The 12,884-nt window shown below is 37.7% G+C and overlaps 1 protein-coding gene across 2 annotated transcripts in view; it reads left to right on the top strand.

Annotated features, from left to right (window-relative positions):
• The window catches only part of ARNT2 (aryl hydrocarbon receptor nuclear translocator 2), a 260,460-nt gene that overhangs the window by 157,635 nt on the left and 89,941 nt on the right, over nt 1–12,884 (top strand). For both annotated transcript variants that reach the window (XM_036737135.1, XM_036737136.1), the window contains exons 7-8: nt 1,073–1,138; nt 1,304–1,389. In XM_036737135.1, coding sequence (XP_036593030.1) covers nt 1,073–1,138; nt 1,304–1,389 — 152 coding nt within the window. The remainder of the gene's footprint in view (nt 1–1,072; nt 1,139–1,303; nt 1,390–12,884) is intronic.

Raw genomic sequence — 12,884 nt, 5'->3', positions numbered from 1 at the left:
CTAATGATAAGGTTTTAGAATCATTTCTGTGACTTCCTTCTATTAGATCCTGATGCTGGGATAATTTGTCACAGGTTTCATCTATTTCAAACTCTATTTCTATAATAATAAGGGTCATTTACATATACTATCTCATTTGATTCTCACACAACTATGTGAGGAAAGTACTATCTTTTTCACTGCTTGACAGTTGGGGAAACAGAGGCTGAGAGAGATTAAGTGACTTGCCTAGGGTCACACAGCTAAGTAAGTGTTGGAGGTGATATTCAAACTCAGGCCTTCCTGAATCCAAAGCCAGACTTCTAACCACCATGCCAAACTGCCACTCAGCTGCTAAGAGGTCCAGTATTTCAGCTCCTGCTTTAACCAGAATCAAGCCACACCTTCTGGGTCCTAATTCATGAACCTGCTGGCCATGACTTGTCCACGCATAATGTAAAAGATGATAGAAAACAGCCCTTTTCTCTGGGATCCCTGAGCCCCTTGGTGTCTTCTTCCTAGGACTGCTATCTCTAACATGGACCGCTCTTCTGTGGCTCTCACCTGCCTAGACCTTTGAGTCTTGCCTGGTTCTTCATGCCCTTGCTGATTCCCTAGATCTGACCAAAGGTTGGTTAACCGGCAACACATGATGAATTCCTTCAGCCTCGTTAAACCCCTAGACCAGACTCATTGTGTCTCTGATTCATCAGAAGGCTTCCAGAGCCTTCTCGTCCCTCCTGGGCACCCTTTCGAAGCAGCTAGCCATGCTTCCTTTCACATAAGCATCAAAATAGTATCACAGAGCAAACATAAATCCCTACAGAGCCCAATGGAAGGAAATCAAAGTTAGCATCATTTTTGCCAGCCTGTTGCTTAGCTACTAAGGAAAAGAAGTGAAAATGGATTAATTGAAAACTACAGTGTAAAAATTTGGTGATATTGTGCTGAAGTAATTAGCTAAACTGGCATTTTTGTTTTGTCTGTAGGTACCCGTGAGCCCTAGACAATTGATGACTTGTACCGAGTTTGTGAATAGTGTTTTGTGGCATTTGTGTAGGTGTTAACTACTGTTGAATTGATTTACTCTTAGGTGTGGAAATGCCCCTTTGGATCACCTTCCTCTTAACAGAATAACCACAATGCGGAAAAGATACAGGTTAGTTTATTTCTCATTTGTAATATGTGTTATCATGAGTTCTTTTGGTCTGGGGTGGCCTCTCGGTCCTTACTCTATTAGGACTATGATAGGACAGGGTGTGACAGTTGGGGTGGGAGCAGGGTGGTCCTGATGCAAATTGTTTCACAAGTGCCTTTTGTTTAGGAATGGTCTAGGCCCAGTTAAGGAAGGAGAGGCACAATATGCTGTAGTCCATTGCACAGGATACATCAAGGCCTGGCCTCCAGCAGGTAAGAAAAGTCTGAGTTCGCATTTTAAAGTGAATAGTAAGAGGGGGGCACTTAGAACTAACCATAGCTTGTGATGAACTAGCTCAGAAATCAGCCAATCATTTCACAGGAAGAGTCATGGGCCCTATTTATAACTTCTTAGAGGCCAAGAGAGGAAGCCACAATGACTGGCCTTCTATCCCTGAAAAATCTGAGTGGTTGTCTTGCTTTAAGGGTGTTTCCCCGGCCCATTGCTTTATAGACATCATTCCACCCTTCCTTTGACTTTAGTTCATAGATACCTGAAATTGTTATTGGTGATTGATCATTTAAAGCAGGGGTTCTTAACCTTTTTTGTATCATGGACCCTTGTGGCAGTCTGGTGGGACAACTTCTCAGAATAATGTTTTTAAATGCATAAAATAAAATACACAGAATTACAAAGGAAACCAAATATATTGAAATATAGTTACCAGAATATTAAAATAACAAACCAAGGACATGGACACCAGGTAAAAATCCCCAGGTTTAAAGTAATCTGGAGCTTTTAGGAAGCATGTAAATTAATCTGTATGTATTTATGAAGTACTTATTATGTGTCTGACACTATACTGAATAACAGAGATACAAATAAAGGCAAAAACACAGTCCTTGCCCTTAAGGAGCTTACATTCTAATAGAGAAGACTATAGTATATGTATATATGTATATAGTAAATAATTCTGTATATATACAAGATACATAGATATCTATATCTATACTCTAGTATAACTCTCGGAAGGAGGGGGAGAGAAAAAATGGAGGGTGGGACACTGAGAGGCCAAGAAAGGCCTCCTGCAGAAGAAAGAATTTGAGCTGTCTTGAAGGAATCCAGGGAAGCCAGAAGGTGTTGGTGAAAATGAGAACATTTCAGGCCTAGGGGATAGCCAGTGCCAAAGCATGGAGTTGAGAGGTAGCGCCCTATGTGAGGATGTGCAAGTAAGACAATGTAGCTAGACTGTAACATGATTAGAGTGAAGTAAAGTGTGAGAAGATGGGAAAGGTAGAAAGGAGGGGCCAGGTTGCAAAGGGATTTAAATGTAATATAGAGCATTTCATATTGAAGCAATAGCCAACATTTATAAAGCACTTTATAATTTCCAAAGTAGTTTCCATATAACTTTAGTACTCAAAAAAATTAATGTTTTAATTTAAACATTAGAGAGGTGATAATCCCACTGTACTCAAATCTAGGTCTACCAGAAGTGGATCATTTTGTTCAGTGGTGAGTTTCACATTTTAGGGAGGAAGTTGACAAACTTGAACACAACCAGAGGATAAATTAAAAGAAGACTCTCCCTCTCTCTCCTCTCTCTCTCTCTCTCTCTCTCTCTCTCTCTCTGTCTCTCTCTCTCTCTCTCTCCCTCTCTCTCCCCCCTATACACACACAATATATGGTATGTTTATGTATGTATATATATATATATATATACATACACACATATATAGATACATCTACACACATATATCATACATTTAGAGGTATAAAGAGACTCTGAGAATACCTAGTCTAATCCCCTCATTTTACAGATTAAGAAACTGAAGCCTGTGGAGGGTAAATGTAAGTAGTAAAGGTGTCAGAGGTGGAATTGAATCCTAGTCCTGACCAAAAAGCCAGTGTTCTTTCCACTGAGCGAGACAGCCTCCCCTGGAAAATCATATGGTATCTGGTATTCCTTCCAAGTACTATGTCTGACTCTGCTTAGTTTCTGGAATCAGATGTGTTGGGGCATATTCTGGGTGCTGTGGTTAAAGACTGATTTTGTTGGAATTGATAATCCTTCCCTTGACATCGATCACAGTTGCCTCCATGCCATATCAGATAGTCTTATCAAGTTGCTACTGCCAAAAAGTGTCCATTACTTGTTGACTCACCTGCAATTGTGTTGCTTTCCAGATTTAGTTAGGCTAGACCTCAGATAACAGAAACAAGAGTTCCTCATTGGCCGGTTGTCCAAGTCATTCAAGCTTTACCATAGCTTGGGCAGCTAGATGGTGTAGTGGATAGAGTGCTGGTCCTACAGTCACAAAGACTTATCTTTGTGAGTTCAAATCTGGCCTCAGACATTGGTGCGTGACCCTGAGCAAGTCACTTAACTCTGTTTGCCCCATTTCCTTCTTCAGCTCATTTTACAGATGAGGAACTGAGTGTGGAAGTATCACACAAATAATAATAATAATAAATAGTTAACATGTATATAATACTTACTATGTGCTAGGTGCTATACTAAAAGCACTTTATAATCATTGTATCATTTAATCCTCACAGCAACCCTAGGAGGTAAGAGCTCTTATCATCCCTATTGTACAGATAAGGTAACTGAGACAAACAGAGATTAAGTGACTTGCCCAGGGTCATAGAACTAGTAAGTGTCTGAAGCCAGATTTGAACTCAAGTCTTCCTGACTCCAAGTCCAGTGCTCTATCCACTGAGCCACCTAAATGTCTCCAAAATCCTGATAAACTAAATTTAGGTAAACAAAAAATGAAACATATATGTTCAAACTAAAGAATATAGTACTACACAGCTCTCCGTATAAAGCAGGCATGGAAATTTTGGTGGATTGTAATATGAGTCAATATCATTGCTTGGTCCCCCCTTAGTGCTAGAGCCTTCCCTCTGAGATTATCTCCAATTTATCTAATATAGATCTTATTTATACATACTTTGTGTATTGTCTCCCCTATTAGACTCCCTGAGAGCAGGGACTGTTTTTGTCTTTCCTCGTATTTCCAGTGCTTACATAGTGCCTGGCCCATAGGAGACATTTAATAAATGCTTGTTTACTTGATGTGACTTAATATGAATGTACTCCTAGGCTGCCTTATACAGGAAAGAACATTGCATTGGTAGTCTTAGTACCTAGGTATGAATCCCAACTGGACTACTTGCTACGCTTCACCTTTTTGGTCATAACTTCCTCAAATGACATATTTTGTATTTATATATTTAACATATTTATCATTACTTTCTATAAAATGACAAGGGTTAACTATGTAATCTCTAAAGTACCTTCTAGCCCCAAAGCTTATGATCCTGTTTTAATTAAAACATTACAGTAGTGATAGTCCTGCCCTACTCAATCCTAGTTAGACCAGAAGTAGGTTGTTGTGTCCAGTGGTGAGTGTCACCTTTTAGTAAGGATATTGACAAGCTTGAACACATCCAGAAGATAAGTAGTGAAGACTCAATACCAACCACATAGGGTAGATTAGTTGAAGTATATTAACAAGGACAAGACAAGATTTGGGGGAAATGTGATCATTGTCTCAAAATATTTGGTCAATTTTAATAAAGTAGAGGCATTTGACTTATACTACTTGGTTCCAGAGGAGAGAACTAATATTAGTGGATAAAAGTTCTAGAGGCAAATTTCATCATAGTATAAAAAATTCCTAACATTTGGAGCTATCCAAAAATAGAATGGATTGCTTTAGGAGGTTAGGAGTTTCCTATCATTGAAGGTGTTTATAGATGATCACTGGTCAGGGATATTTTAGAAAAGGTTCATATTTCAAATAAGATATTGAATTAAATGAGACCAAAGTTCCTTCCAACTCAATAATCCTAGATCAGAAAGGCAGTATTATTATGTTCATTTCACACATAAAGATTGACAGGTTGCCCAGATCATACTGTGGGTAAATGGTAGAGCTAAATAAAAAACAAAACAACTCTTTCACCCATGCTTCCTCCGGCTGGCACCCATGAGTCTTTCTGTTTCATAGCAGCTATATGAATGGGCACTGAAGTTCACAGGGAGCTAGCAGGATTGCTTTTTCAAGTTGGAATCTATTCTCACCTTAATATTTACACAATTCTACTTTTAGGAGTATCTACATGTAGGAAGAGATACAGCCTGTTTTTTTTTTCCCTTTAAAGATAAAATGTAATGATCTCAGCATGTTAATGAAGTTCCTTTTGTTTGAAATTATTTTAAAGAGAAATTTGATACTTCTTCAGTGAGCGATCTATCAAGGCCACATTGGACCTTAGTATATTCCAGATTAACTTTTGGAAGACAGTATGACTATGGAAAACTTGGTCTGTAAATTCAGGATTGAGCTCTTCCTCTTACTATCTATGTTACCATAGTCCAAGTCATTTAATTCCTCTGTGAAACCTCATTTTCTCATTTGTAAAATGGGAGTAAAAATACATACCCAACATGAGAAATAAACAAGATCGACTATACATGTTTGTAACTGGGGTTTTGTTTTTCTTTTCTTTTTCTCATTGGAGTAGGGAGTGGATAAGAGAGAGAAAAGGTGGGTTTTTGCTGATTGAAAAAAAGTAAATGTAATTAAAAGTATAGACTATTAAAAGAATTAAATGAGATTTACATATGTAGAACTATATATATACATACATATATATGTTTAGGCTTGGAAAACTGTAAATCTCTATCTTAGAAGTATTTTCATGATTATAATTGGGAGATTTCTATCATATACCTGTGCTTCCTGATATATAGATGTACTTTGGTGGAGGTAAACGCACAATACAAAAATCAATTAGCTGGAGTATATCAGAAGATTGCTGGGTTGATAGTTTTAACTACCTTCTAGCCAAATCCAATAGAATTTCTCAATACCTTTCTTCATTTACAGTCTGAGAGAAACTGACACTACTGACCAAACCTTACCTCTTGTAACTAACTCCTCCCTTGATAGGCAATGTAATGTCATGGCTAAAAAAAAATCTCAGGATTTGCAGTCAGAGGATATAGGTTTGAATATTGGCTCAGCCATTCATTAGCCTGGGTCAAACTATTTCACCTCTAAGCTTGTTTCCTTGTTTTTAAAATGTGTTATTGCTGTTGTGTTAGTCATGTCTGACTCTTTGTGACCCCATTTGGGGTTTTCTCGGTAAAGATACTGGAGTGGTTTGCCATTTCCTTCTCCAGCTCATTTTTATGATGAGGAAACTGAGACCAACAGGTTTAAGTGACTTCAAGGGTCACATGGCTAGTAAGTGTCAAAGGTGAAATTTGAACTCAGGTCCTCCTGACTATAGGACTGCTATTCTATTCACTGTCCCACCTAACTGCACCCTAATGTATTACTTACCTTATAAGATCATTATGAGGATTAAATAGATAGTTTGCATAAAATTCTTTGTAAACGATTCGATAATATGTAAATGTGAGCTCTGCATTATTTTGTTGCATTATCCTTTTCTGCTTCTCCTAATTCTGAGTGTTCTTTCCTTTTCACTTTTGTTGCCTCCTCTTTCTCTTTCAAATCATTAACTTTGAGTGCTCCACTAAGGGTCCATCTTTAGTGCACTGATCTTCTCTCTGCATATTCTTTTACTTTAATGAGTTTATTTGCTTGCTTGAAGAAAGAAAGTCCAGAGAGGTGAAATCACTCATACTCTCGTCCTAATTCAGTTCCAGCTAGCATCTTGTGTTTATTTATGAGATCACATTTTAAGAAGGACATTGAAAAGCCTGAGGGTATCCAAAGAAAGGCAATCAGGATGGTGAAGGACCTTGATTGAGTTCATGGAACATAAGGATCAGTTGAAAGAAGAATGGATGTTTAGCCTAGAGAAGAGAGATATCAGGGAGGGTATGATAGACATCTTCAAGCATTGGAAGGACTTTCATCTGAAAAGAGAGTAGATTTGCTCTGCTTGATGCCAGAGCAAAAACTCCAGAGCTTGGAGTAATGAGTAGAAATTGAAAAGAGGTAAATTTAAGCTTTATGTAAAGAAAAACTTCCTAACAATTACAGCTAAGCAAAAGTGTAATAGGCTGCTTTGGAAAGGCAGGAGGTTTCTCCTTTATTGGAAGTCTTCAAGGAAAGGTTGAATGACATTTTTCAGGTGCATTGTGGATCACTGGTTCTTAACAGAGGATATGTGGGTTTATTTCAGGAGTTCTATGAACTTGAATGGGGAGCTAGGTGGCACAGTAGTAGATAGAGTGCTGGGGCTAGACTTAGGAAGACTCATCTTCCTGAGTTCTAGTCAGACACTTATTAGCTGTATGACCCTGGGCAAGTCACTTAACCCTATTTGCCTCAGTTTCCTCATCTGTAAAATGAGCTGGAGACTTCACCTCAGTATCTTTGCCAAGAAGCCCGAGTCAGACATGACTGCACAACAAAAAAAAATGAACTTCATTTTGATATAGTTTGGTTTTCTTTATAATCCTATGTATTTTATTTTACACATTTGAAAACATTCTTCTGAGAAAGGTACACAGGCTTGTCAGCAGATTGCCAGAAGAGTCCATGCACAAAAATTACCTTAAGAACCTACATTGTAGATGGAATTCTTTTTCAGGTATAGAGCAGACTAGAAGCCCACTGAAGTTCCTTCCATTTAAAAATTTCTGAGTTTTTTGCAAAGGGTAGAGCCAGGACTCAAGCCTCTATCTTCTGACTCCAAATCCTGTGCCATTTCTACTCCAAGAGATGGTCAGTAAATACTGAACTACTTTAAATTTGTCTCCAGGCCAAGAAAAATTACATTCCACAGTACAGGAAGAATCTTCAGATGTCATTACAGAACCATTGTTGGGAAACTTGAGAAATCATGGAGAATGGGAGAGTTGCCAGACACCTAAGGATAGTCAAATATTCTATTTTTCATTTTTAATGAAAAAGTAGAGTCTGGAAAACTACAGACTGGTGAGCTTGCTGTCAATCCTCAGCGAAATTCCAGAAATAATTTTAAAAATTGATGATTTTTGAATACACAGAAAAGAAATAGCAATCATTAAAAGTAAGCATGGGCTCCTTAAGAATAAGTCTTGCCCAGATAAACTCATTTCCTCTTTTGATAGGGCTGCTAGACTAGTGGAATGCTATAAACATAGCGTATCTCTCTTTTAGCAAAATCATTTATGATATCCTCATAGCAAGATGTTTTATTGGGTACATTCCTAACAACCATACCCCAAAAGTATTAATTAGCCACTTAGGACCACCCCAGAGGGAGAAATTTAGTGAACTGCCATAGGTCTATAGCCCTGAACTTCAACATTTTTACCAATGACTTGGTGAAACAGTAAGGCAGTAATAACAATATAGATGACAGTTGTCAAAATGCCTATACAGTTCTGTATCACAAAGTATATGAGACTTTCCACATAGAAGGTAGAAGAAATAAACCATTTATTCAGACACCAGAAAATCATATCCCATAACCAAATGCTCAGCTCCCACAGTCAGTCAGTTCACTTCATCATAACAGCAAGGAACCCAAAACATTCAATACAGAAAATCACAACATGGAGCCTCAACATCCCAAAACCTCTCCGACCCCCTGCTAGGGTCTTCCCCAAACGCAAACTCACAGTACAGCTAAGTCAGCCTGTACAGTTCTAACAATCATGAGGGCAGCCACTAGCAGCCACAGCAGCCATATTGTCTTTCTCTTTCTCTCAACATTTTCTGTCACATAACTTCCTTTTCCTGTCAGGAAGCTCCTCCCACCATGTATTTTAGGCTTTCTGTGACATAAGCAGGTCCCATGGCCTATTAATGGGTGGGAAAGATCTTCAAATCAAAATTGCTAATACACTTGGATAAGAACATCGCAAATATGTTTATCAGATCTATGAATAAAAGCAAGCTGGGAGGGATAATTAATTTGATGGATTACAGAATCAAGTTTCAAAATGATCTTAACAATCAGAAAGATGAAATTTAACAGAAAGCAATGCATTTTAAAAATAGAAAAGTGTACAAGGCAGCAGCAGGCACTGTAGTTTTCTTAGCTCCTGTGTTAAATTAAAGTATACCTTTTTTTAAAAAAAGTATGTTAACAGATATTCACAACTTATTAGTATTTTTAAATTCATATTTGTTGACATTAAGTTTAGAAAGATGAAATAAATAATGTAGGGTTTTTTCTTTTTTGATCAATTGCTTGATTACAGAATGGAGGAGATCTGGCTTTATGTGAAAAAAGACAGGAGAAGTTAGCTCATCACAACACACTTATCATGGGCCAAGAATGTGGTGAAGCTGCTGAAACAACTGAAACCACATTATGTGACATTTCTAGAAGGATAGCTCCCAAAGGGAAATAGTCCCACTAGAGTCTGCACTCATCAGACCAGTTTTGAAGAACAATGTCCTATTCTGAGTGCCACATCTTAAGAAGAAAATTTTCAAATTGTATTGTATTTGAAAGTGTGGCCAGAATGATGAAAAGCTTTATAATCTTATGAAGAAAGAAATGTTTGAAAGAGCATTGGGATGGTTAGCCTGAGAAAGATTATACTTGGGGGGAAGAGGATATATCTATAATGGGAGAGTCAATAGATTTGTTCCAGGGGCAGCTAGGTGGCACAGTGAGTAGAGCACTGGCCCTGAACTCAGAAGGACCTGAGTTCAAATCCGGCCTCAGACACTTGACACACTTACTAGCTGTGTGACGTTGGGCAAGTCACTTAACCCCAATTGCCCTGCCTTCTCCTTTCCAAAAATAAATAAGTAAATAGATAGATAGATAGATTTGTTCCAAAGGGAAAAGCTAGGGGCCATATTTGGAATTATAGAGAATCAAATTCTGGATCAATAAGAGGAAAAACTTTCTGAATGAATTAGGGCTATTCGACAATAACATGAGCTGCTACCTTGTAAGCTAGTGGATTCTCTATCACTGGAAATATTCAAGGATAGGCTGGTTGACAATTTGTTAGGGATTATATAGAAAAAAATTTTAAATGTTCCAGCTGAGGTGGAGCCTTGAAACATTCTAGTCAAACCCAGAAAAAAGAGTACCATGTGAAACAATAGAACCAAAGAAAACTAACACTGAACTCCTCCGTCCCATAAGTGGCACAAGAGGATACAGTAATGATTATCACCAGAGCTAGCATTTCTGTTATGATTTAAGGTTTATAAAATGCTTTATGATTATTATCTCGTTTGAACTGAAGTGTGGGTTACTCCAGGGATGAAGCCTCCTACTAGGGAGGGTTCTAGGAAACCAGGCTAAGATTGGTTCAACTAGGTAGATGCCCTAGGAGACTAGCCTGAAGCCAATGCTATCTTTGTCTCTACTGGGGCTGTTCCAGGGGCTAAGGTCTGAAGCCACAGAGGTCCGGGTAAGTAATATTACTACTTCTACTACTACTGCTGCTGCTGCTGCTGCTACTAGCTAACATTTGTAGAGCGGCTCACATTTTATTAGATATCACAGTTATTATCTCATTTGATTCTCACAACAACCCTGGGAGGTAGGTTCTATTATTTTCCTCATTTTGTAGTTAAGGGAACTGAGGCACCCCCAGGGCCCCCCCCCAAAAAACCCAAAACTAAATGAATTTGCTGGTGTATTCTATCAAATATTCAAACAACAGCTAACCATAATATAACCTAATTGTTGCAATAATAGGGAAAGAAGACATCTTCCAAGTTTCTTTTACGAAATGTATGATATCTAAATGTATGAGAGACAAAACAGAAAAAGAGAATAGATCAGTGTGTCTAATAAATATTGGTGTAAAGATATTTTTAAAATATATTAGCAAAGAGCAATATATTCAAAAGTTATTCGCTATCATCAGGCTAGATTTATTTCAAGAATGTGAGGTTAGTCCAATAGACTATAAGCAACATAAACAACTATAAAACAATACAAACAAAAACTATATAATTATGTTAATAGATGTGGGAAATGCTTTTGACATGATACAGCATTCATTTGTTTTTAAAACTCTTGAAAGCTCAGGAATAAGTAGATCTTTCCTTAAAATGATTAACAATGACTGTCAAAAAACAAGAACCATAATTATCTGTAACGGAGAAACACTAGAAAAAGGCCTTTTCAAGAACATTAGGGGTAAAGCAAGGATGTACATTGGTACCTCTATTATTTAATCTAGTTTTAGAAATATGGTAACTATTACCGTAAGGCAAGGAAAAATTGAGGGAATAAACATAAACAAAAAAGAAACAAAATTATCACTATTTGAAGACAATATGATGATTTATTTAGGGAACCCTTGAGACTTAACTGGGGCAGCTAAGTGGCTCAGTGGATAGAGCACCAAGCCTGGAGTCAGGAAGACCTGATTTCAAATCTAGTCACGCTAGCTGTGTGACCCTGGGCAAGTCACTTAACCCTGTTTGCCCATTTCCTCATTTGTAAAATGACCTGGAGAAGGAATGGCCTTTCAGTATCTCTGCCAAGAAAGCTCAAATGTAAGAGTCCTTTGTTCAAGGCCTGAACTCTTTGACTGCCTTGAAAGAAGACCTAACTTGCCTGGGAGTTGTATTTCTAAAAAGAAGAGGAAGTTAACACTGATCTGTGAGTTCAGCACCGTAGGGTAGGGTTTTACCATTGCCTCTGGATGTTGGCCACATGAAACCATGGGACAGTTCTAGAAGCCACATACAGGAGACAGTGACCTTTCCTGACAGTGACAGGGCTGGGATCCCAAACCCCTAGCCTATTTGTTAAAAAGATTTTGCCTTCTAACTAGAGGCATCGTTATGACATTCATGTTTTATAACTCCAATTCCATTAGATCATGACCCCAAATCGGTTACAAGCCCTGGTGGTTACCTAAAAAAAAAAAAACAAAATAAAACAAACCCCCCCCCACCAAAAAAAAAACAGTAGGAAGAGATAAAAGGTACCATTCAAAATAACTTCTGAATATCAGGTAATCTACTAGTTAAGCCATTCTCTGAACAGCTACAAAACATTTTTTAAAGAAATAAATGAAGGCAGATAGTTGAAAGACTATTAATTGCTCATGTTTGGGCCGTGCTAATATAATGCAAAATGATTATACCTAGATTAATTTACAGACTTAGTGAGATACCAATCAAAGATCAAGGACCTGTTTTATTTGTTGTCGTTCTATTCTTTCTCAAGCATGTCTGACTCTTCATGACCCTTTCAGGGTTTTCCTAACATAGATACTGGAGCAGTTTGCCATTTCCTTGTCCAGGTCATTTTATACATGAGGAAACAGGTAAACAGGGTTAAGTGACTTAACCAGGGTCACACAACTATTAAATGTCTGAGGCCATATTGGAACTCATGAAGATGAGTCTTCCTGATTCCAAGCTCAGTGCTCTGTTTTATAGAACTGTACAAAATAATAAAATGCATTTGAAAGAACAAAAGGTCAAGAATCTTAAAGGAAGTGATGGGGAGAAGGTAGAAATGACTAACCACAATATGACATAATTATTGTGATAATAGGGAAAGAAGACATCCTCCAAGTTTCTTTCATGAAATAAATATGGTTCTGATAGCTAGCTGTATGACAGACAAAGCAGAAGAACATAATAGACCAACTTGTGTAATAAATATTGGTATAAAAATATATTTGCTACTTTGACAATGCTTGTATAACAGCAGTCACCAAAAACTATTTAGTACAGGTTAAATATCAGAAAAGCTAATGCGTGGAATAGATTATATAAGGAAGATCCAGAAGTGATCACATAGTAACTAAGTGTATGATAAGCCCAAGGTCTCTAACTCCTAAGTAAGGGCT

Source organism: Trichosurus vulpecula, chromosome 8 (genome assembly GCF_011100635.1).
Source record: "Trichosurus vulpecula isolate mTriVul1 chromosome 8, mTriVul1.pri, whole genome shotgun sequence".
In the NCBI taxonomy this organism is placed as follows: domain Eukaryota; kingdom Metazoa; phylum Chordata; class Mammalia; order Diprotodontia; family Phalangeridae; genus Trichosurus; species Trichosurus vulpecula.
This window is presented reverse-complemented; position numbering and strand designations above follow the sequence as displayed.